At 42.1% G+C, this 24,903-nt stretch overlaps 1 protein-coding gene across 1 annotated transcript; it reads right to left on the bottom strand.

The window, feature by feature from the left end:
• Window positions 1–8,349: 8,349 nt before the first annotated feature.
• LOC112234708 (zinc finger protein 330) lies at window positions 8,350–15,653 on the bottom strand. Its single transcript, XM_024402958.2, has 10 exons — window positions 15,536–15,653; window positions 14,997–15,142; window positions 14,889–14,908; window positions 14,426–14,496; window positions 14,135–14,211; window positions 13,529–13,655; window positions 13,254–13,358; window positions 12,940–12,986; window positions 9,678–9,795; window positions 8,350–9,352 (listed from the first exon to the last, which is right to left on the bottom strand). The coding sequence occupies exons 2-10, from the start codon at window positions 15,114–15,116 to the stop codon at window positions 9,069–9,071; spliced, it is 969 nt and encodes a 322-aa protein (XP_024258726.1). The 5' UTR covers window positions 15,117–15,142; window positions 15,536–15,653; the 3' UTR covers window positions 8,350–9,068.
• Window positions 15,654–24,903: the final 9,250 nt, after the last annotated feature.

The following is a 24,903-nucleotide window of genomic DNA, read 5'->3' as shown; positions in this document are numbered from 1 at the left end:
AAACCAGTAGGTGGCCGTTACAAGCAGACAACTTTAGTGAATTATTTACAGATTTATATTTTAGTCATTTAGCAGACGCTCTTATCCAGAGCGACTTACAGTAGAGAGCATACATTTTATTACATTTTAAATACTGGTTTAAATACTGGTTGTGGGAACCCACAACCCTGGCGTTGCAAGCGCCATGCTCTGGACAAGATCGGCCTATAGTTTACAGCACCATGAACGTGACCATATCCCTGGCCAACGGCAGTAGCTCAGACAGCTTCATCCCAAGGCCGATGTCCACGTACCCCAGACCTCCCTCATCCCCATACCACTCTTCCCGTATGTCCTGCTTGCCCATCAGGAGGGCCCACTGAAGATCCCCACCAAAATTCCACCAGGGTGCCGGTGGAGGGCTGGCAGGTCATCCAAAATAGACAAAGCAAGGATATGTGTAAACTATGTGCTGGTAACATTTGTTCAGGGTTTGGTAGGGCACTGGGTACAAAACATAACAGCCCTGTCCTAGTTCTGTGACAGCATTTGTTTCACCAATAGGGAAAATTATATTGATATGTTTTAGATGCCATCCACCATTGCTTTAAAGAGTTAATGTATAGAGAGAAGCACATCATAGACCAGGGCTATATGTTTTATATGAGGATGCGGGATGTTTTGACATTTTTCCCTTCCATTTCATTTAATTACATTTCTTGCAAAGTTGTTCTTATTTAAAATACTCTTCTTTTTTTTTTTTACATAAATATTATTTGAACCAATCTTACTCTGATTAAGCAATTGATTGTTTTGGAATAGCAGGACATAAAGTACCCCATGCTGTACTCATATTGAAGAGACAGGTTGAAGATACAGGAGGGGGCTAGAGAGGAAGGTAGTCACAGAGAACTTAATCAGACATCGCTCCTAACATTGGTTTGACGTTACTCACAGTGTCGGTGGCTACACATAATGTTGTTGTGAGCGTCTTATAGTATCCTGTTGGAGATGATAAACCAATACCACAAAAGCTTTTAGCAAATACTATATGCCTACATTTCTTCACATTCTGTTATACGGGGTGACTGTACTGATTGCTAGACTGATTAATTGGGACACAGCTCGAATTATAAGCTTGGTTTGTTAATAGGTCACAATTGCATATGTTTTTAGTAACGTTTTCAATAACTTCCTTCTGAAACAAGTCGTGATTGTGGGTTAAACAGAACATATCATCCAACTGTCTCATGAGGTGCACATATAGAGCAACCTGCAGCAGTCCTCTTAGTCCTGAATCATTTACTTGCAAATACACAAAAACATTTGATTTTACTCTGCTGCTACTCGCTGTTTATTATCTATGCATAGTCACTTTACTCCGACCTACATGTACAAATTACCTCGACTAACCAGTACCCCGCGGTTATAGCCTCTGTATTGTTTATTTTGTTACTTTAGTTTATTAGTAAATATTTTCTTAACTCTATTTCTTGAACTGCATTGTTGGTTAAGGGCTTGTAAGAGAATTTCACGGTAAAGTCTACACCTGTTGTATTCGGCACATGTGACAAATACAATTTGATATGTTCATGTTTCCAATGGGTTTGTTTTTTTCCCCCAGTGGTTATGTCAGTGTTGTGTGGTGGTGCTTCCTGCCTGCAGATTTCCCCTCCTCCACTTATCCAGATACACAACCCTGCTCTTAGCTCTCGCATACATGCGGTTGGCTGAGCTCAGTGCTAGTGGGCATGTACTAATGGGCTCCTGTAACCAGAAATAGCAAGATGCCAGCCCGCACGAATCAGCGTATGCGACCCTGAGTAGATTACGTTGAAAATAATGGTTGACCATTTGAGGCTGTCTCTAGCTCTTATTCTAGTTCAATGGGAGCTACATTGCCAATGAATCAATCAGGAACATCACTTGCAGCTTGGGTCAAAGCAGCCAGGCCTTATGAGGAGTGGAGTTTTTATTCAATCAGATCCGCATGGCGGTGTCGGAGGTGGAGCTTCAAATCCACAAGCGGCTATTGGCATTACACCTAAAGTGGACATTGCTCTTAATGCAAGTCCGTGCAGTCAATGGCAATCTCATACAAAAATCCCTGAACACTGGAATGTGAGATGTAATCTACACCTGGATTAGTTTAATAGAAATCCTCATTTAGTTTAAAGGCCCCATGGAGTCTTTGTAAATGTACTTTAAAATCATCACTGTATGTCTAATAAATGAAAAACAACCCAACATTTATTTTTTATCATTTATTTCCCTGAGCCTCCTTTGGCCTTTGAAATGCTCAGTCTGATTGTGTGGGCATTAGGAAACACAATTTTAAGATATTTACATACACAGCCCTGATTGGCTGATAGGATGGTCTAGAGCCCATACCCCAAGCGACTTACAGCTGTAACCGCAGCAAAAGGTGGCGCTACAAAGTATTAACTTTAGGGGGCTGAATAATTTTGCACGCCCAATTTTTCAGTTTTTGATTTGTTAAAAAAGTTTGAAATATCCAATAAATGTCGTTCCACTTCATGATTGTGTCCCACTTGTTGATTCTTCACAAAAAAATACAGTTTTATATCTTTATGTTTGAAGCCTGAAATGTGGCAAAAGGTCGCAAAGTTCAAGGGGGCCGAATACTTTCGCAGGGCACTGTAGGTAGCAATGGTAAACGTGCATAAAGATGGCAGAATTACGGTATTGATTTCGCTCTATCCACGCATACTTTTTAAAACTATGGCGTTTCTAGTGTACTGATGATTTCCAAGAGCATCCATGGGGAACTGAAAGAAATATGGAACTACCCGGACTCTGCCTAGAGCTGGCCATCTGACCAAACTGAGCAACTGGGAAAGAAGAAACTTGATCAAGAACACAATGACCACTGACAGAACTACAGAGTTCCTTGGCTGAGACGGGAGAACCTGCCAGACGGACAATAGTCTCTACAACACTTTACCAATCTGGGCTTTATGGGAGTGGCCAGACGGAAGCCACTCCTGAGATAAAAAATCATATGGCAGCCTGCCTAGAGGCATGTGAGACAGACACTGGTGAGGATAGAGGGAACAATGAATGAAGCAAAATATATATAAATCTTCTTCAGAGTGCAAATGACCTTAGACTGGGTGAAGATTTATGTTCCAACAGGACAACCCCAAGCATACAACCAAAGCAACACTTGAATGGCTTCAGAAGAAGAATGTGAGTCATTGAGTGGCCCAGCCAAAGCCCAGAATAGTCTCATTGAAAATCTGTGGAAAGATTTGAAGTTTGTCATTCATCTAACTTAACAGAGCTTGAGAAAATCTGAAAGGAAGAACGTGAAAAAAATTCCCCAAATCCAGAAGTGTAAAGCTGATAGACATACCCAAAATGACTCAAAGCTGTAATTGCCGCCAATGGTTCTTCTACAAAGTATTGATTCATGGATGTGAATACTTATGTAAATGAGAGATCTGTATTTTAATTTCAATATCTTTGCTAAAATTTAATTATGGGGTGTGTGTAGATGGGTTAGGAAAAAACAAAACATTTAATCCATTTTGAATTCAGACTACTAACGAAACGTGGAATAAGTCAAAGGGTATGAATACGATCTGAAGGCACTGTACTCTTGCTAATGACCATACAAAATGATTAATGTAACTGATCATAACATATTGTTGAATAAACTTAGGTTATGGATTGAGAGATAACTTTCTCATAAAACAAAGGGTTTTCGTTGACAGAAGCCTCTCTCATGCAAATTCCATTGAGTGTGGTGTACCACAGGGCAGCTGGCTAAGGACATTGTTTTCAGTTTTTACAAATGACCTTCCCCTGACCTTGAACAAAGCCTATGTGCCTATGTGCCTGATGACTCAACAGTATACATGACGGTTGCAACAGTAAAATAAATAACTGAGACACGCAACATACCCATTCTAAAACTGACTGGAGCTGTAACTAGCAATAGGCTTGTGCTAAATATCTCAAACTAAAAGCATCATTTTAGGACAAATCACTCGCTTAACCCTAAACCTCATTTAGATCTATTATTGAATAATGTTGCTATTGAGCTAACCGAGGAGACTAAAATGCTAGGTGTAACTCTAAATAACAAGCTTCCATGGTAAAATCATATAGACTCAATGGTTGCTAAAAATGGGAAGAAGTCTGTCCATGATAGGGCGTTACTCTGCCTTCTTGACATCTCAGTCGACCAGAAAGCTCCTACAGGCCCTAGTTGTCGCACCTAGACTACTGCCCTGTTGTGTGGTCATGTGTGGCAAAGAAGGAAATAGGTAAATTGCAGTTGTCCAGAACAAAGCAGCACGTATCGCACTTAGATGTACACGGATGTGTCAGTTTCTCCTGGCTCAACATTGAGAGATTGACTGCATCACTATTGGTCTTTGTGCTAGGTATTGATGTGTTGAAGGTACCGAACTGTCTGTTCAAGCAGTTGGCACACAGTTCAGACACTCATCGGTACAACACAAGACATGCAACAGGAGGTCTCTTCACAGCCCCCAGGTTCAGAACAGAGGCTTGGAAACGCAAAGCATTAAATAGAGCCATAACTACATGGAACTCTACTAGGGTGCCCATATTACTTCCACACCTGCGGTCAAATTCCATGTAATTAGGCTTCTCCAAGCTCTGATGCTGCTGGTCAGTAGTAGCCTACCAAACTTGATAAATGTCTTGTACTCAGCACTCTATTGTCCCTCTAATCACTCTGACATCAATGAAAATCTAATCGAAAATCTAATCAAACACTTCATGAGAGCCCATGAGCTCACGTTGCGCAACATTTCAATAGGCTAATGGCATCAGCTTTCTATAGGCTAAGCAGAGGATGGCATCAGCTTTCTATAGGCTAAGCAGAGGATGGCATCAGCTTTCTATAGGCTAAGCAGAGGATGGCATCAGCTTTCTATAGGCTAAGCAGAGGATGGCATCAGCTTTCTATAGGCTAGGCCTGCTGTATTGATCTACCAACTTCTCTAATATTAAGCACATTGCTTCTCTTTACAACAGCATTATAGCACACCTGGCCTGAATGAAAATGAACCACGGAAAAAGCGTCCTCCCTTCCATATTTAAGTGCATAGATGACATGTATTTTTTTCCCCATGCCCCAGTTGAGACAGGTGCATGATAACGGTCCATTCTAAATCAAAATAAATTTTACACATATTATTTAGTATATGTAAAGACATTCAATTAAAAATAATCTAATCGGTGACAATAGCCTATCACTTGTTTATTTCACCTTTATTTAACCAGGTAGGCAAGTTGAGAACAAGTTCTCATTTACAATTGCGACCTGGCCAAGATAAAGCAAAGCAGTTTGACACATACAATGACACAGAGTTACACATGGATTAAAACAAACATACAGTCAATAATACAGTATAAACAAGTCTATATACGATGTGAGCAAATGAGGTGAGATAAGGGAGGTAAAGGCAAAAAAAGGCCATGGTGGCAAAGTAAATACAATATAGCAAGTAAAACACTGGAATGGTAGTTTTGCAATGGAAGAATGTGCAAAGTAGAAATAAAAATAATGGGGTGCAAAGGAGCAAAATAAATAAATAAATTAAATACAGTAGGGAAAGAGGTAGTTGTTTGGGCTAAATTATAGGTGGGCTATGTACAGGTGCAGTAATCTGTGAGCTGCTCTGACAGTTGGTGCTTAAAGCTAGTGAGGGAGATAAGTGTTTCCAGTTTCAGAGATTTTTGTAGTTCGTTCCAGTCATTGGCAGCAGAGAACTGGAAGGAGAGGCGGCCAAAGAAAGAATTGGTTTTGGGGGTGACTCGAGAGATATACCTGCTGGAGCGTGTGCTACAGGTGGGAGATGCTATGGTGACCAGCGAGCTGAGATAAGGGGGGACTTTACCTAGCAGGGTCTTGTAGATGACATGGAGCCAGTGGGTTTGGCGACGAGTATGAAGCGAGGGACAGCCAACGAGAGCGTACAGGTCGCAATGGTGGGTAGTATATGGGGCTTTGGTGACAAAACGGATTGCACTGTGATAGACTGCATCCAATTTGTTGAGTAGGGTATTGGAGGCTATTTCGTAAATGACATCGCCAAAGTCGAGGATTGGTAGGATGGTCAGTTTTACAAGGGTATGTTTGGCAGCATGAGTGAAGGATGCTTTGTTGCGAAATAGGAAGCCAATTCTAGATTTAACTTTGGATTGGAGATGTTTGATATGGGTCTGGAAGGAGAGTTCAGTCTAACCAGACACCTAAGTATTTGTAGTTGTCCACGTATTCTAAGTCAGAGCCGTCCAGAGTAGTGATGTTGGACAGGCAGATAGGTGCAGGTAGCGATCGGTTGAAGAGCATGCATTTAGTTTTACTTGTATTTAAGAGCAATTGGAGGCCACGGAAGGAGAGTTGTATGGCATTGAAGCTTGCCTGGAGGGTTGTTAATGAATGATTGTGAATGATGCCCAGCTTGTGTGCAGTAAGGCAAGAAACAGCTTGCCTTTTTTTGCTACTTTTTAAATCATAGTCACACCTACCTCATGTAGCCTAGCCTATAGACCTATATGTTTTGATAAGGTTTGTAAAGTGGCCAAATAACTTCTTATACTTGGAGCACATTTAATATGCTTTATAACCAGTGCAGAGCCTAACTGGCATACACAGGATGCGTGTGAGTTTCAAGTTTAATCGCATTTGTCCTCACTATTAAGAACAGTGCGAATGCAATCGAAAAATCACATCAAAACATCCTATCATACTTTTAAAACTCACCTCACTGTGATGATCAATTTAAAGAAGTTCCACAGCAGGCTGAAGCAGTGTAAACAAAATGGACAGCACTTTAAGGTGATAATTAATTCAAAACAACCATATGCATATTAGTTTATGGATAGGTTTATGAGCCCAAGGCCGAATCAATAACCCGAATTAAAATTATGATTGTGCCATTATACAATACATAGCCTACCGCATATTATGCATGGCAGAAAAACAAAACAGATTTAAGATGTCTTTGATACATAATTTGTGGAATTTCTTTCCTTAATGCAGTTGAGCCAATCAGTTGTGTTGAGAAAAGGTAAGGGTGGTATACAGAAGATAGCCCTAATTAGTAAAAGGCCAAGTCCATTTCATAGCAAGAATAGCTCAAATAAGCAAAGAGAAACGACAGTCCGTCATTACTTTAAGACACGAAGGTCAGTCAATGCGGAAAATGTCAAGAACTTTGAAAGTTTCTTCAAGTGCAGTCGCAAAAACCATCAAGGGCTATGATGAAACTGGCTCTCATGAGGACAACAGGAAAGGAAGACCCAGAGTTACCTCTGCTGCAGAGGATTAGTTCATTAGAGTTACCAGCCTCAGAAATTGCAGCCCAAATAAATGTGTCAGAGTTGAAGTAACACACATCTCAACATCAACTGTTCAGAGGAGACTGTGTGAATCAGGCGTTCATGGTTGAGCTGCTGCAACAACAAAAAACCACTACTAAAGGACACCAATAAGGAGAAGAGACTTGCTTGATCTAAGAAAAACGAGCAATGGACATTAGACCGGTGGAAATCTGTCCTTTGGTCTGATGAGTCCAAATTTGAGATTTTTGGTTCCAACTGCCGTGTCTTTGTGAGACGCTGAGTAGGTGAACTGATGATCTCTGCATGCGTGGTTCCCACCGTAAAGCATGGAGGTGTGATGGTGCTTCGCTGGTTTTATATCCTATTCAAGGCACACTTAACCAGCATGGCCACCACAGCATTCCGCAGCGATATGCCATCCCATCTGGTTAGGGCTTTTTTGATTTTCAACAGGACACTTTCTGCTATTTTACCAAGGAGAGTGATGGACTGCTGCGTCAGATGACCTGGCCTCCACAATCACCTGACCTCAACCCAATTGAGATGGTTTGGGATGAGTTGGACCGCAGAGTGAAGGAAAAGCAGCCAACAAGTGCTCAGCATATGTGGAGGTACCACAAGTCAGCACAAAGACAACAGGAGCACTGCCAGTTATTCCAGCGCCATTTCAGCTTAAACATAAAATACTTTAATACACTGAAAACAAACTTAAAAAGACACCCAAAACTATTTAGTCCAATCAACGTTGCTAAATATTGTGTGGCTGTCCTGTTTTCTGTCTGTGTGTGCGTGTGCACAAGTAAAACTAATCATGGACTCACCCACTTGTAGAACACCAATGTCATCCTCATCTTTTTCATGTTGGCACAACGGTCTATGGCTTTGTCTTTGTCATACAGTACACTTTTATTTTTTGTTGTCATAGGCTACCTGGCTAAAATGCTTGCTAGCCTAACGTCCTCGCATTTGCAACAACAAACCAGCTAAGTCTGCCAGCTAATTAACATGAGCCTACATGTCAGGTCAGTGGCACAACATTCATTTATTGTTAGATTATAATCATTGGCCTGTACAGTGAATTAAGTCAAAACCACAAGTCCAAATCCATGGCTTAAGAAAGGGACGATTTTGCAAGCTAATTATATATATATATATATATATATTTTTTTTTTTAATGTATAAAGGGAGGCCAAAAGCTTGCTAGCATCAATCAATCAAATGCTACACTAACAACATGTGCATCAACAGCATCAGATACATGGGCTACACATACTGAGACAGAGGGGTACTGTTTCCCTCGCTCTGATGATTTCTCTGGTGAGATTCCAGCACCTTTGGAATTGACGGAACATTTTGAAAACCCTGAGATACGAAAAGTAAATGTAATCATTTAAAATGTTTTAATGGTCAAATATTTGGGGAAGCCTGGCTTCCATGAATACAACCTACTGTTAACCTGTCTGATAAGTTACATTATTTTAGCCTAAAACTTAAAAAGGATATTTCACCAATGTTAGGCAAGAGCCATACAGAAATGCTGGATTACTGACTGTCTTTTTTAAACATGCTAATGTCCAAATACAGAAACAATCAAGCAGTACACATATGGTGATGAACTATCACTTTAAACATCTTATTACAGTGTACTGCAATGCATTGCACACACACTCCTTGTATATATCTAGTCCCCTCTTCTTTGGGAAGCGGAGAGGTGGAGAGATGTGATGGGAACCAACCTCCGCCTAGGGAACTGCTTCGATCACGAGGGTCCCTTCAATTTTAAGACCGGCCAGAGAGTCAGCTATCTCTTCTTCCTCATCATCATCATCATCATCATCCTCCTCATCTTCCTCCTCATCATCCTCCTCATCGTCATCATCTCCGCCATCTTCTGCCTGATCTCCCTCCCCTCCTCCGGGCGATGACACGTTCTTCCAGTAGGAGTCGTAGCCAGAGGCTCCATAACCTCCATAGCCATAGCTATCCTCGTCAGCACCACTCTGTCGGCCAAACTTTGTCGTACGGGCTGCAGGGTGAATACAGGAATACAGACATGAGCTGAGAGTTGAGTACTAATCCCCATCCAGGGAGTGCATATATACAACAATTAAAAGGTGTTGAATGTGGCGGGATACATTTGAGGTTTAAGATCTGACATCTGCTACAAGAAAAGAGAGTATGAAAACGAGTGATTTGTAATGATGCAAAAATGACTCAATCAACATCTAAAATGATACTACAGTATACATACAACTGCACTGCCAACAGTACTCAGTTTTCCTCTTAATGACTGAAGAGTTTTAATCCATGACTGATTTGAGCACTGATTAGATGTTAGATGGCAGACTCACTGGACATGCTGAGGTCCTTAGTCTCCTGGGTCTCATGGCCACACTTGGGGCAGGGAGGATTTTTACCCTTGTCCTGTTTGAACACCTTACTCTTCACATGGTCGTCACAGAAACAGGCCTGGGGAGGGAGAGACACAGTTCAACCCAAATGGGCCTTGTTACTATAGGTTACAGTCATGTCAAATCCAGGAAATGTATTGCCTGTCCAAATGGTAAATGGTTGTAACTAGAGGGAATACAGCCATGACTGGAAGTGACTTTTCATAGCAGATTAGGAGAACATTTTTATTTTAGCTAACCTTAACCTAATTCTCCAAACCTGCTGCAAAAAAAGTAACCTCTAGTTGTAGCTGTATTCCACTTCAGAAGCCTGGTAAACGGGTGCTTATTTACCGGAAAAATCAACTAATTTAACAGTGCAACTGGGAACCAACACCCTTGCCTTTCTTGCACTAACACTTGCCTTTTCTTACGAGCACCGACTGCTGATAGCTGCTTTAGGACTGATTATCTCACCTAGTTACCTTAAGACGAATGCACTCACTGTAATGCCGGGCGTACACGACACAACTTTCAAAAATCCTAGCAATGCTGAGCCTCGAGCATTAAACAACCGTATTTCCTATAGTAAACCATCTGGCAGAGACGGGTGTCGACACACTACAAGATTCTTCACTCGGTCGGGAGGATTCTCCATACCACGCCGTCTTGCCTAAACAATGTGAATAGATTGTTACCGTAGCTAGCTACAACGAGCTGTGGCTAAAAGCAGCCTCATAAGTTCAGTCAGACAAACACACTTGCCCTACAGTGTTGAAATATCTTGCCAATACATTTTGGACCAAATAACATTCGGTGTGAACTTCAGAGCTGTAACCATTTTACATTTGGGCTTTGGTGAAAGGCAAGTGCAAACCCATACTAGTAGTAGTCATCGCTCCTGCTCGAGCGAGTGCACATTCTGGGTGATGCGAATCAAGATCTTGGTCTTCTTCCCTGGTTATCTCTCATTTGGCTATCGCTGATCGCCGTTCTCAAAACTGGTCGTGGTACAGCTCACATTACAAGAGCGTTGCAGATTTTGTGCCGATAAAACCAAACACGGGATTGGTAGCCCTCAGATTGTGACGCCGACACTCCTTTTAATGTGAGGCGTGTCAGTGGCAGCTACGAGTAGGCGACAACATGGGGATTTTGTCTCCGATCTCAAAAAGTTGTCTGGGACAGCTAAAACCAGGGCCGTGTAGTGTACGCACGGCTCAAGTCGCTCTGGAGAAGAGCGTCTGCTAAATGACTCACATGTACATGTAGATCTCTCGGTCAATGTGTATAGAGGCAACAGCAGTAACAAACAACTACACTGGCATGAGGAACAGTGGGAGAGACAATTGTTTACAACATAACACTGTGTTGATTTAATGCCTTAAGTAGCTTCACATTTCATTGTGTTAAAAAGTGGGATTAAAATAAAAGTTATATTTTTCTCAACAACCAAATGTCTAACATTTAACATGAATAGAAATGATAGTTGTTGCTTAAGTATTCAGCTTCCCAAGTCAATACATGTTAAAATCACCTTTGGCAGCAATTACAGCCGGGAGTCTTCTTGGGTAGATTTCTAAGAGATTTACACACCTGGATGGTGCAATGTTAGCCCATTAATCTTTTCATAATTCTTCAAGCTCTGTCAATATTTTGGGGATCATGGCTAGACAATTTTCACGTCTTGTCTCTCAGGAACATTCACTGTCTTCTTGGTAAGCAACACCAGCATAGATTTGGCCTTGCGTTGTAAGTTATTGTCCTGCTGAAAGGTGGATTTGTCTCCCAGAGTCTCTTGTAAAGCAGACTGAACCAGGTATTCCTCTAGGATGTTGTCTGTTAGATCAATGGTTCTCAATATGGGTCCTGGGGACCCTGAGGGGTGCACATTTAGTTTTTAGCACTCCACAGCTAATTCAAATGATCAACTCACCATCAAGCTTTAATCATTTGAATCAGTTGTGTAGTGCTAAGGCAAAAACAAAATGTGCACCACTTTGGGTCCCCAGGATCAGGGTTGAGAACCGCAGGCTTAGATCCATCCCGTTTCTTTTCATCCTGAAAACCTCCCTGGTATTTGCCGATGTCAAGCATACCCATACCATGATGCAGCCACCACCATGCTTGAAAATAAGGAGGCAGTTACTCAGTGATGTGTTGGATAGCGCGCCAAACACAAGGCATTGCATTTAGGCCAAAAAGTGAATTCCTTGGATCGGTATAAGAATTATTAACTTGACCATTCTTAAAGAGACATGCAAAGTCTGATTTGTTATTGTTACCCATCTACCAATCACTGCCCTTTATGAGGCGTTTGAAAAGATCCTTGGTCTTTGTAGTTGAATCTGCGCTTGAAATTTGGCTTAGGGACCTTACAGATGTTTTATGTATGGGGGACAGAGGAAGGGTTAGTCATTCAAAAACCATGTCAACCCCTATTATTTCACACAGAGGGAGTCCATTTAACTTGTGTGATTTGTTAAGCCAAATGTTACTCCTGAGCTAATTTAGGATACTTCTCAATTGTATTAATCTTTTTTTAAGTTAGAATTGTTATTCCACTGACATTAGAGTATATTGACTAGATTGTGGACAAAAAAAATTACAATTAAATCCATGCTAAATCAGAACATTTTGGGGAAGTGATAAGGGAATTATATGCTTAAAAGGTAATGATTAGAATATTCCACCCTGAAACCATACAATTGTATGAAATTTATTAGAATCATAAAACTATAATCTGATGGTGTGTAGTTTTAGTCAGAATTAGAACAAGGACTGTTAGTTCCTTTTTAGTACGTAAGCAGGGTGCAAGTGTGAAACAAATGATAAGAGGAGCCATCAACAGACAAGCTGGACTACTGTGTTCCTTACAGGACATTGTCTCCACCCATGGAGAAGAGAAACTGTTAGGCTTGCAGAAAATTATGAAACATGTTGCAGATTAAACAGACTGTCTAAGCAAGGCATAGTTTAAGATTTTAACTTGTTTGTGTGTGTTATAAAGACCGGGGTTGCATTTTTGATGTTAGTACATTTTATTCACGAGAACGTTATATCTTTTTGCATAAGAGTCTTTGACTAATTATTATTAAACCCATGGTCTTACAGATCTCGGGGATTGGTCAGAGCTATTGACTGTCAGTTATTATCATTGAAAATTCTCACGACAGGAAGAAATCCAAGGGGTATGAATACTTGGATCTTCATTTTCCATTACCTTGCAACGCAGGCAGGAGTGTTGCCCCAGTCTGTTGCAGGAAGCACCTGAAATTAACATGGGGGAAAACACAGTATACATTAACACATTGAAAATGTTTATTTAAAATCACTATAGCTAGGGATGAACCTTTCTCTAAACTTTCAACTGGTAGAATGCCTACTTTTCTATACGTAACATGGTATTCCTCATGTCTGCCAAAGTCTGCCCTAAGGCTAAACGTCAACAGGTTATAGTGTTGAAACCTCTTCATTTCTCATGAGACAACACAATGTGGATGTTTGACAGATGAGAAAGACACCCGAATTGCTCACATTTGTAAGTCTCCGCCTCCAGTACTTGGCAACTGGCTTGGTGCTCAAACTGGTCATCCTCACACAGGAAGTTGTGGCAGAAGGAGCAACGGTATACCCTTCCCCCTGGGTCAGATAGGAACAAAGGGGGAATGATTACAAAGGGGGAATGATTACAAAGGGGAAACAAGGTGGATGGCAAACAGCATTTGGGTGCATGTACGGACATAAAAAAAGCCTTGTTTAGTTTTGCAGACCAGGCAGGTTGGATAATATTATAAAATGGCATAAGTTACCATGGTCCCATACACAGCGTTCACACTCGATACAGTCGGCATCCATGAGAGGACATGTGCAAGCGTGGGTACTGAGGCACTTTCTCCCGTGGCACACCCAGGCCTCACAGAAGTCACACACTGCCCCCTTGTGGACAGAGACAGCACTTCACATATCAAAAGACATCCAATGATAAACTCATGACTGTAAACAATCTGGGCACATATCACAATGTTAAATAGATGTAATGAATACACCCCTGGTGAAGACCTACGTCTGGCAATGGAAACCATTTGCCATTTAAGAACCAAACGGAAGCAAACAGAAAACGAAACAGGGCGGGACCTACCTTCAATTTGTGCAATAGAAACAAAACATTTTTCATTTGGAGTAAATGGTTACAATTGCAGAATGTTTTGCAACAGAATCGGCATAATGAATACATCCCGTGGTCATATTCACTAGAAACCAAAGGAGGCAAATATCGGGGACTACCTGAATTTGACCGATAAGAAACACTTGTTTTCCATTGCGAAACGTTTTGCTATGGTGTGCATTAATGATTACTACTGAGAATTTATTACTCCCATCTCAATAAAGTTCTTCAAACGGCTCTCATTTCTTACCACCATGCCCATTCCCGTAGCGTGGATCCCTGGGTGCTTGATGACACAGTCTGATGACTTCATGCATTTGGTTTTGCCTTTAGTTGGAATACAGGAAGACAGTATCACAACACAATATAATACATGGTTCTTGCACTCCTATACAAACATCTTACATGTAACATTGTGCAATATATTTCTTTGCCACTTGAGGGGATAAATCAAGTTGTATCGAATTAAGTTGGCCTCAAAGAGCTCAAGGGATTTTAAAATCAGAAACATGCCATGCGTCACAATTTATCTTAGACTCACCACATTGACCGCACTGGGGCAGCTTCTGAACGTTTGCACAGAAGTAGCAGAAAGCTCTGTTCTTCTGCCGTCTTGGGTGTCATTGAAACAGGGGAAAAAAGTGTCAAAGCCTCCATCACCTGTAGATTATAGTTGCTAATAAAGAAATAATGCATCTTGTTCAAATAGTTGAATTGTGTTCCCACAATTTAACCTTTATTTAACTGGGAAACTCAGTTAAGAACAAATTCTTATTTACAATGACGGCCTACCCCGGCCAAACCCTAACGACGCTGGGCAAATTGTGCACCCCCTTATGGTTCTCCCAATCACGTCTGGTTGTGATACAGCCTGGAATTGAACCAGGGTCTGTAGTGATGCCTCTAGCACTGAGATGCAGTGCCTTAGGCCACTGCGCCACTCGGGAGCCCCAATGTTATCCATTAAGATGAATGTAAAAAAATATTGATTGAAGATGTCTTACCTCTGGCATTTGTCACATTCCTGCAACACAAATAATCATGATTTACAGTCATTGTTGGCTATCCATTTCATATTGTGCTGTGATGAGAACATGTATATTATTCCATACCATTGCTGAATTGCAAGGGGACTTTGCAACGTCAACAAAGCCCTTGTTGGCTCGAGTCTGTTTCTCCCGTTCCTTGCGGTTCTCTGCCTTCTTGCGTGCACCAGTCTTCTTTTTCGGCATCTTTCAGTTTCAGTAGCTGGCTTTACCTGAAGGCATGTGGGGATTAGCAAACCACTAACTAACTAACGAACCAAGCCAGCTCAGTCAATGGCATCACACCTTGACAGACTGGACACACATCATTAGTCTAGGTCCTTACGAAAATATAAATGTTTTAAAACTGTATTGGCTAGTTAACTAGGTATCTCCGTAAAAAATGAAAAAAGAAGCTATTTAGGCATCTAACGTTATAACTAAACGTTACTGTACGTGTGCTGAGCAACACGGTTCAAACACGCGCTAACTAGCTTGACTTCATGAAAATACCAGATGCAGCAACGACATGTCATTTTATAATTAACAGATAAAAGCCTTAAGCGATGTGTGCTGTTTATACATTTTTTAACACAGTATAACCCAAAATGTAAAGAGAGATTTACCAGGAACGTTGCAATCCACGGCTGGCTCAGCTGAAAACGGAAGTTACAGAACGGATATTTAGTCCGACCTAGAATTCTTCTCGCCTGAATTATAATCCGCCTTAATCGTTCCTATGTGAGTTCCTATATTTCTATTGTACATTAATTTCCCTTGTGCTCAATGAAATGTTATATTAAAGTATGAATTGTATATTACATCATGGTTTGGCCAATTAATCCTGTTATTATCAACTCTAGTTCAAAAATGCATACTTATTGTATTTATATTATATTCTAAAGTCACTTCAGTCTCCTGCCACCATGACCCATGAATGTTGTTAAAATTAATTGGGTTTTTACCAATGAAGCCTTTGCAATGTTTCTTTCTGTAACGTAAACTACAGTGAATGGGTTCACAATGCCCCAGGAGATGGCAGTAAGTACCATTATTTTCATCACACATGCTTGAGGTTTTGGAGGTTCCTTTAGCCTTATCAATCAGTGGAGGCTGGTGGGAGGAGCTATAGGAGGGCGGGCTTATTGTTATGGCTGGACTAAAATGGACGGTATCAAACACATCACACATATGGAAACCACAAGTTTGACACATTCCATTCCAGCCATTACAGTGAGCCTATCTTCCTATAGCTCCTCACACCAGTCTCCTCTGATGTCTATATTTCACACCAGTAGTTCTCTGTACCCCCCATTTTGTACCTCGATATTATCTGATAGGGGGACAGACAAACATTGATGGCTGATGGTGGAACAGTATATGCTTAAGAACTATACAGGGGAATGTGTGATGGAGGCACTAACCTCTGTTCTGCAGCCAGGAATGAGTGAATGTTTCACTGTATCCAGAACAACATAGGCTAACTGCAGTGGTGCAAAACAATATCTCACCATTATCACACAATGGGTCAGTCAGCAAGGCCCTTGGAACTTAAGTCTACCTCTTAAGGATACGCCCCCCTTTTTTTTCTTTCTAAAATGACATACCCAAAACTAACTGCCTAAAGCAAGGATATGCATATTCTTGGTACCATTTGAAAGGAAACACTTTGAACTTTGTGGAAATGTGAAAGGAATGTAGGAGAATATAACAGAATAGATCTGGTAAAAGACAATACGAAGAAAAAAAAAGTTATTTTGTATTTTTTTGTACCATCATCTTTGAAATGCAAGAGAAAGGCCATAATGTATTATTCCAGACCAGGTGCAATTTAGATTCTGTCCACTAGATGGCAGCAGTGTATGTGCAGCGTTTTAGACTGATCGAATGAACCATTGTATTTTTGTTAAAAATGTATCAAGACTGCCAAAATATGTTTATTAATAATTTTTCATGTTCAAAATGATGCACTCTTCTCAAACATTAGCATGGTATTATTTCACTGTAATAGCTACTGTAAATTGGACAGTGCAGTTAGATTAACAAGAATTTAAGCTTTCTGCCAATATCAGATATGTCTATGTCCTTGGAAATGTTCTTGTTACTTACAATCTCATGCTAATCGCATTAGCCTACGTTAGCTCAACCGTCCCCGTGGAAGGGACACAAATCCCGAAGAAGGTTCTACACCTGGTCTGCAGAACACAGGCCTAACACACCTTCACAGCAAAATAAATAGGCTACAGTACTAGGCTACTACATGTCTGTAAATGTATACTAGACAAAAATATACATGCAACATGCAACAATTTCAACGATTTTACTGAGTTTCAGTTCACATAAGGAAATCAGTCAATTGAAATAAATTCATTAGGCCCTAATCTATGGATATCACATGACTGGGAATACAGATATGAATCTGTTGGTCACAGATAGCTTAAAAAAAAGGTAAGGGTGTGGATCAGAAAACCAGTCCATATCAGGTGTGACCAACATTTGCCTCATGCAGCGCCACACATCTCATTCGCATAGAGTTGATCAGGCTGTTGATTTTGGCCTGTGGAATGTTGTCCCACTCCTCTTCAATGGCTGTGCGAACACGCTGATCCGACGCTGACACGTCGATCCAGAGCATCCCAAACATGCTCAATTGGTAACATTGACTGCAGCACAAGGTGCATCTGTGTAATGATCATGCTGTTTAATCAATAAAATAAGCTTTTTGTGCATATGGAGCATTTGGAATATTTTATTTCAGCTCATGAAACATGGGATCAACATTTTACATGTTGCGTTTATATTTTTGTTCAGTGTAATGGTCAAAGGAATTTAACAATTCCTATATGTGTTCATTAACCAATTCAATTAAAATCACAGTCTGTTTCTAAGACTTTGTAAGATCCTTATTTGCATAAACTGGACAGAGGCCAGTCTACCAAAATGAGCCAATAGCATTTATTCTCGAGAGCGCTGCTCATAGAACCATGTACAACAGCTTATATATCACATATGACGTCATAGGTTATAACATGTATCTCCTCCTTTCGACCAGGACAAAGCAGGTTCAAAAGTTAATTCCAACTCACTAGCACCCATACCTGACACACAGTCTCTGGATTAACTCCTGAAGTCTCACCATAGTTTATTACCACTTAGCAGACAGTTCCAGATAAGGAAAACCTGGAGGGGCTCTCGCTGTCTTATTTGATCGCCACAGAGTTAAAGCTGAGTCGGTTCAAACATAGGTTAACCTGCTATGGCTGCATCTCTTTGTTCTCAATTTTCGCCTGAAGACATACCCTAATCTAACTGCCTGTAGCTCAGCCCCAGAGGCAAGGATATGCATATTCTTTTTATTATTTTTTTTAAACTCTGTTTATTAAGTTTTACACACACACACAGACAGGACAAGCCAAAGCAATATAAATAATATACTCAACTAGAAAAAAAAAGAAAAAAAATACAAAGAAAAAAATAGCTTTAAAGATACCATACTTTAGACAAGTTAAACACACCAGGCAGAAGGCTAAAGGTTAAAGGGCAATCTATAGTACAGGGACAGAGCAAAACACCTCACCATTGTTCCTGTAAACAGTCAAGGGATAAGGGTGGAGAAATGCAACCACTCACAGACAGTCATGGCCACAGACCGACCATCCACTGGACCAAAAATAAAGTTTACAATGCTTTAAAATAAAAAAATAAAATGATTATTCATGTAGGCGTGAACGAAATGTAAAAATAAAAATAACTGGGAAAAACAAGCTCACACTTCAGTCTCTGCCCGGTCAAGATGAACAAGGCATCCGCGGGGCACAATCAATAAGCACATGAACTTTAATGCCCCCCCCCCAGCAAAAACACAGAGAAAAGCTCCTCCAACCCGTCACAGGGGGGTCAAATACAGACTTATTTTAGTTTAAATTGGAATGCCATCAGAGGATGGACTGTTTAAAGTAAGACCGGAATGGAGCCCAAGCCTCATTAAACAGTTTGGGGTTCCCACGTGAATTGAATTGAATTTTTTCTAGTTTCAGAGAGCACAACACATCCCTCACCCAATATTTATAAGATGGGGAGCTGCCATCTTCCAGTTCTGTAGTATTAGCCGTCTAGCCAAAAGAGTTGTATAAGCAACAGTGTCCGACTGGATTCTTGATAGGGGGGTACATATGGGCAGTACTCCAAAAAGGGCTGTAAGGGGAAACGGATCTATAACAGTGTCATATATATCAGAGAAATATTTAAATATTAATTCCCAGAAACCTGACAGTTTATGACAGCCCCAAAACATATGCAACAGTGTGGCTGGTTCCACTTTACACCTGACACAGGTAGGATCAAAATCAGAGAATATTCTTCCAAGTTTGGCCCCCGACCAGTGGATACGGTGAACCACCTTGAATTGAATGAGGCTGTGTCTAGTGCTAAAAGAGGACGAGTGCACCCTGTGCAGCACAGATTCCCAGGCGTCTTCCAAGTTCCTCCCCCAAATCCTTTTCCCATCAAGTCTTTCACCAAAGAAGGGTTCTGTATGTTATGAATGATTGCATATACATCTGAAATTGCGCCCCTAGGAAGCTTGTTCAGCTCCAAGATGCTCTCTATAGCTGTGTTCGCAGGCCTATGGGGAAATCCAGGTGTGTTAGCTTGGACAAAGTTTCTAGTCTGGAGATAGCGGAAAAAGTGGGATTGGGGGAGATTGAACTTTTCCCGCAGCTGAGAAAAAGAGGCAAATGTATCATCAAAAAATAATTGGGCTAGCGAGGAGAGGCCTAGTGAGTGCCAAATGCCAAAAGCCCCATCATTCAAAGATGGAGGAAATAAAATGTTCTGATTGATTGGGCCTGATAGAGAAAAGCCTCGGAGGCTAAAGGCTAAACAGAACTGATTCCAAATTTTAAGAGACTGCTTTACAATTGGGTTGACACACCTTTTGCCTAGGGACACTGGGAGAGACGAGCACAACACAGAGGAAAGTGCTGCAGGTTTACACGATTCAGACTCCATCTGGACCCAGAGTGGTCTAGGGCCAGTAGGATCAGTCTGCAGCCAGTACAGAACGGCTCTGAAATTTGCAGCCCAGTAGTATGTCTGAGAATTTGGTCGAGCTAAACCCCCCAATGACCTAGGCTTCTGTAAATGTTTTCTACCAATCCGTGGTACCTTGCCATCCCAAATAAAATGCATGAATGTTTGATCCAGTGAAATAAAAAAAGATTTTGGAATAAAATTGGGTTTTGAACATTGAAATAAATATAAACATTTGGGCAACAGTCATTTTAATGACCTTAATCCTTCCGATAAGAGAAAGGGGTAGCGAATTCCAAAAAGTAAAAGATTGTTTCAATGTAAGGGATTTCTTCCATTGACGGAGAGGCGGACCAAAGTGCAGCGTGGTTATTTTGATTCATGTTTTAATAAATCACTTCACATGAACAAACTAACAAAAACAAGAAACGTGAAAACCCAAAACAGCCCTATCTGGTGCAAAACACAGAGACAGGAACAATCACCCACAAACACACAATGAAACCCAGGCTACCTAAGTATGATTCTCAATCAGAGACAACTAATGACACCTGCCTCTGATTGAGAACCATACTAGGCCGAAACATAGAAATACCCAAATCATAGAAAAACAAACAGACTGCCCACCCCAACTCACGCCCTGACCATGCTAAATAATGACAAAACAAAGGAAATAAAAGGTCAGAACGTGACAGTATCCCCCCCCCAAAGGTGCGGACTCCGGCTGCAAAACCTTAACCTATAGGGGAGGGTCTGGGTGGGCGTCTGTCCGCGGTGGTGGCTCTGGCATGGGACGCGGACCCCACTTCACCATTGTCTTAGTCCGCCTTATTGTCCGCCTCCGTGGCTTTCTAACCATGGCCACCCTTCTCAATAACCCCACTGGACAGAGGGGCAGCTCGGGACAGAGGGGCAGCAGCTCGGGACAGAGGGGCAGCAGCTCGGGACAGAGGGGCAGAAGCTCTGGACAGAGGGGCAGAAGCTCTGGACAGAGGGGCAGAAGCTCTGGACAGAGGGGCAGGGGCTCTGGCGCCTCTAGGCTGAGGGGCTCTGGCGCCTCAGACTCCGGCAGCAGCGCCGGACAGGCGGGAGACTCCGGCAGCAGCGCCGGACAGGCGGGAGACTCCGGCAGCAGCGCCGGACAGGCGGGAGACTCCGGCAGCAGCGCCGGACAGGCGGGACCACCTGCAGGGAGGAGACAGAGAGACAGCCTGGTGCGTGGGGCTGCCACAGGAACCACCAGGCTGGGGAGACCTTCAGGAGGCTTGGTGTTAGGAGGCACCTGAAGGACCGGGCTGTGGGGGAGCACTGGAGCTCTGGTGCGCAACCTTGGCACCACTTCCCCAGGCTGGACAACTACTCTAGCCCGGACCCTCCAGAGTGCAGGCACAGGTTGAACCGGGCTGTGGGTAAGCACGGGAGATCTAGTGCTTACTACACGCACCTCTCCCTTAGGCTCCACTCCCACATTTGCCCGGCACGAGCGAAGTACAGGCAGAGGACGCACTGCACCCTCCCAGCCCCCCGGAGACACAGCACGCAGAGCCGGCGCAGGATACCCTGGACCAAAACTGCGTACCGGCGACCAGACCCGCTGAGCAGGCACCATACGCCCTGGCTCAATGCCCACACTCGCATGGCACTTTCGGGGCTGCCCTATAGCGCACCGGGCTATGGGCACGTACTGGCGACACCGTGTACTTAACCGCATAACACGGTGCCTGACCGGTAATGCGCTGCTTATAATAAGCACGAGGAGTGAGCTCAGGTCTGCTACCTGGCATTGTACCACACCTCGTCTGCCCCCCCCCAAAATTTTTTGGGGGGCTGCCTCTCGTAACTGTCTCGCTGCCGTGCTGGCTTCGCCAACCTCATTCTCCTGTAACCTTCCTCGCACTGCTCCATCGAATCCCAGGCGGGCTCCGGCACTCTCCCTGGGTCGACCGCCCACCTGTCTATCTCCTCCCAAGTTGTGTAGTCCAGATTCTGCTCCCATGTCCCGAAATCCTGACCTCGCTGTTGCTGTTCCTTCTCCTGCTGCTGCTTTTGCTGCAGCTGCTGTTTACCACGCCGCTTGGTCCTGTTGTGGTGGGGGATTCTGTAAGGGATTTCTTCCATTGACGGAGAGGCGGACCAAAGCGCAGCGTGGTTATTTTGATTCATGTTTTAATAAATCACTTCACATGAACAAACTAACAAAAACAAGAAACGTGAAAACCCAAAACAGCCCTATCTGGTGCAAAACACAGAGACAGGAACAATCACCCACAAACACACAGTGAAACCCAGGCTACCTAAGTATGATTCTCAATCAGAGACAACTAATGACACCTGCCTCTGATTGAGAACCATACTAGGCCGAAACATAGAAATACCCAAATCATAGAAAAACTAAACATAGACTGCCCAACCCAACTCACACCCTGACCATACTAAATAATGACAAAACAAAAGGAAATCAAGGTCAGAACGTGACATTCAAACTGTCTGCTAGAGCAACAAAGTTTTCCTGAAACAAATTGGAATATTTCCTTGTCACTTTAACTCCCAAGTAGGTGAATTGATCCCGGACAATCCTAAACTGAGAACTTGTAAAAGAGCACTTTAAAGCAGCCTTATGTACCAGAAAAATCTCACTCTTACCTAGATTCAGCTTGTACCCTGAGATTGATCCAAACTTTTTAAGAACAGATAGGGCACGTGGCAATGAGGTATCAGGGTTGGAGATAAACAAAAAGGAGGTCGTCAGCATATAGCGAGACTTTCTGCTCCAAGCCCGCCCTGGTTATACCTTGAATGGCATCATTAGAGCGTAGTGCAATGGCGAGAGGCTCGATTGCCAAAGCAAACAACAAGGGGGAGAGTGGACAACCCTGTCTGGATCCGCAATGCAAGGGAAAATAGTCAGAGGACAAGTTATTAGTCCGTACCAAAGCCATGTGAGAAAAATAAAGAATCTTTGTCCACGCAATGAATTTTGGGCCAAAGCCAAATCTATAAAGGGCAGCTGTTAGGTAATCCGACTCAACGCGGTCAAATGCTTTTTCCGCATCAAGTGAGACCACTACCTCCGGGTCCTCCGACGCTGGGGAGTACAGTATATTCATAAGGCGCCTAATATTGAAAAATAAATGCCAGTTTCTCACAAAGCCAGTCTGGTCAGAGTGTATTACTTGGTGCAGCAAGCCTTCCATACGGATGGCTAAAAGCTTAGCTAGGATTTTGTAATCACAGTTTAAAAGCGAGATTGGGCGATAGGATCCACATTCCAGGGGGATGTGTCTTTGTTTTTCTTTAATAGTAATGAAATTGAAGCCTGATAAAGACTAGGTGGTAGCTTTGAAGTATTAAGGCACTCTGCAAATAGTCGAGACAAGTATGGCCAAAGCAGACCAGAAGACGTCCTGTAAAATTTGGTTGGAAAACAGTCCGGACCCGTTGATTTACCACTTTTCATTGCGGGCACTGCTGTTGCAATCTCCTCAGGCTTAAATTCTTCTTCTAGACAGTCATGGGAGTCTGTATCAATTGAAGGCATATTCAAGCCATTAAATGCTTACCATATATGTGTATGGATTTCTATTTGTGTTTTCTCCTCTCTCGAAACTTTATCTATAGCGTTGACTGTCGATCGGATATTAGGTCTTACCTATACAACTATAAGCCATTACCCAGGGGTCATAAATCCCTAGTTAACCTCTTATTTCTGGTTGTGTCGGAGGATTTGTAAAGTACACCAATATCTCGTATCTCCCTTCACTACTTAGGCTTCCCTCTCCTCCTTTTTGGACACTATCCATGTGATGAGTAGGTTAAATTATCCTGTTAGTTATTATTTGTACAAGACATCCGTCCTACCTAACAACACCCATTTAGTATCCCGGCTTAATCTCGGGCGAACGGGCCTCTGTTATTAAGTTTAGTTTTATTTATGGTAGCGCAACTTACCTCAGGTCATCGCGGACCTGTTACAACTGTGTATATTGGTCATACAAAACCCTGTTTATCTGTTTGGAATAATGAAGCTCCTATTGTTGATCAATTCTAAACATTTTTAGAACATCAAATCAAAGATATCTTAAATCATTCCCCCCAAATTCGAGAATAAAGACCATTTACCGTCATCTTGTAGACTGGGAAAAGCAATGTTTGTGAGATTCCGTCACCGTCTCTGTTGGCCTTAGATATTATACCGGCCTGTTTTCGGCGTGCTACCTTCGGACGACAGGGACAGATTTTGGAAATCTGCGCGAAGGACCAAATTGTCAAAGGAATTTAACAATTCCTACATGTGTTCATTAACCAATTCAATTAAAATCACTGTCTGTTTCTAAGAATTTGTAAGATCCTTATTTGCATAAAATAGAAAGAGGCCAGTCTACCAAAATTAGTCAATAGCATTTATTCTCGATAGCGCTGCTCATAGAACCATGTACAACATCTTATATATCACATATGACGTCATAGGTTAAAACATGCATCTCCTCCTCTCGACCAGGACAAAGCAGGTTCAAAAGTTCATTCCAACTCACTAGCACCCATACCTGACACACTGTATCTGGATTAACTCCTGAAGTCTCACCATAGTTTTACAGTTCCAGATAAGGAAAACCTGGAGGGGCTCTCGCTGTCTTATTTGATCGCCACAGAGTTATAGCTGAGTCGGTTCAAACATAGGTTAATGACCTCTTTGCTTACTTTAGACACACACACATACATTCCTTCTTCCACAATGGTTATCATTTCCAATTACCCCATATCCATGCTACAGAACCTCTAATCCCTACTGGTTAAGTTTCTGAGTAGAATTATTTAATCATTCATGTTAAACCTTGATAAAATATCTTAACAGTAATCACTTACACATGTATGAGTTTTAGCGGTGTTCCCATGTAGGCTAAGTAGTACTAAAACATAATTATCTCTCATTCTTTCCACTAGAAGTATCCCTGTCCTCCCATGA

Source organism: Oncorhynchus tshawytscha, linkage group LG11 (genome assembly GCF_018296145.1).
Source record: "Oncorhynchus tshawytscha isolate Ot180627B linkage group LG11, Otsh_v2.0, whole genome shotgun sequence".
NCBI classification, from domain to species: Eukaryota; Metazoa; Chordata; class Actinopteri; order Salmoniformes; family Salmonidae; genus Oncorhynchus; species Oncorhynchus tshawytscha.
This window is presented reverse-complemented; position numbering and strand designations above follow the sequence as displayed.

Coding starts and splice junctions, on each gene's coding strand:
- LOC112234708 (XM_024402958.2), bottom strand. CDS start 15,116: ATGCCGAAAAAGAAGACTGGTGCACGCAAGAAGGCAGAGAACCGCAAG. Junction 9,796..12,939: donor ACTCCTGCCTGCGTTGCAAG/GTAATGGAAAAT, acceptor CTCCCTCCCCAG/GCCTGTTTCTGTGACGACCA. Junction 9,353..9,677: donor TAAGGACCTCAGCATGTCCA/GTGAGTCTGCCA, acceptor TTCACCCTGCAG/CCCGTACGACAAAGTTTGGC.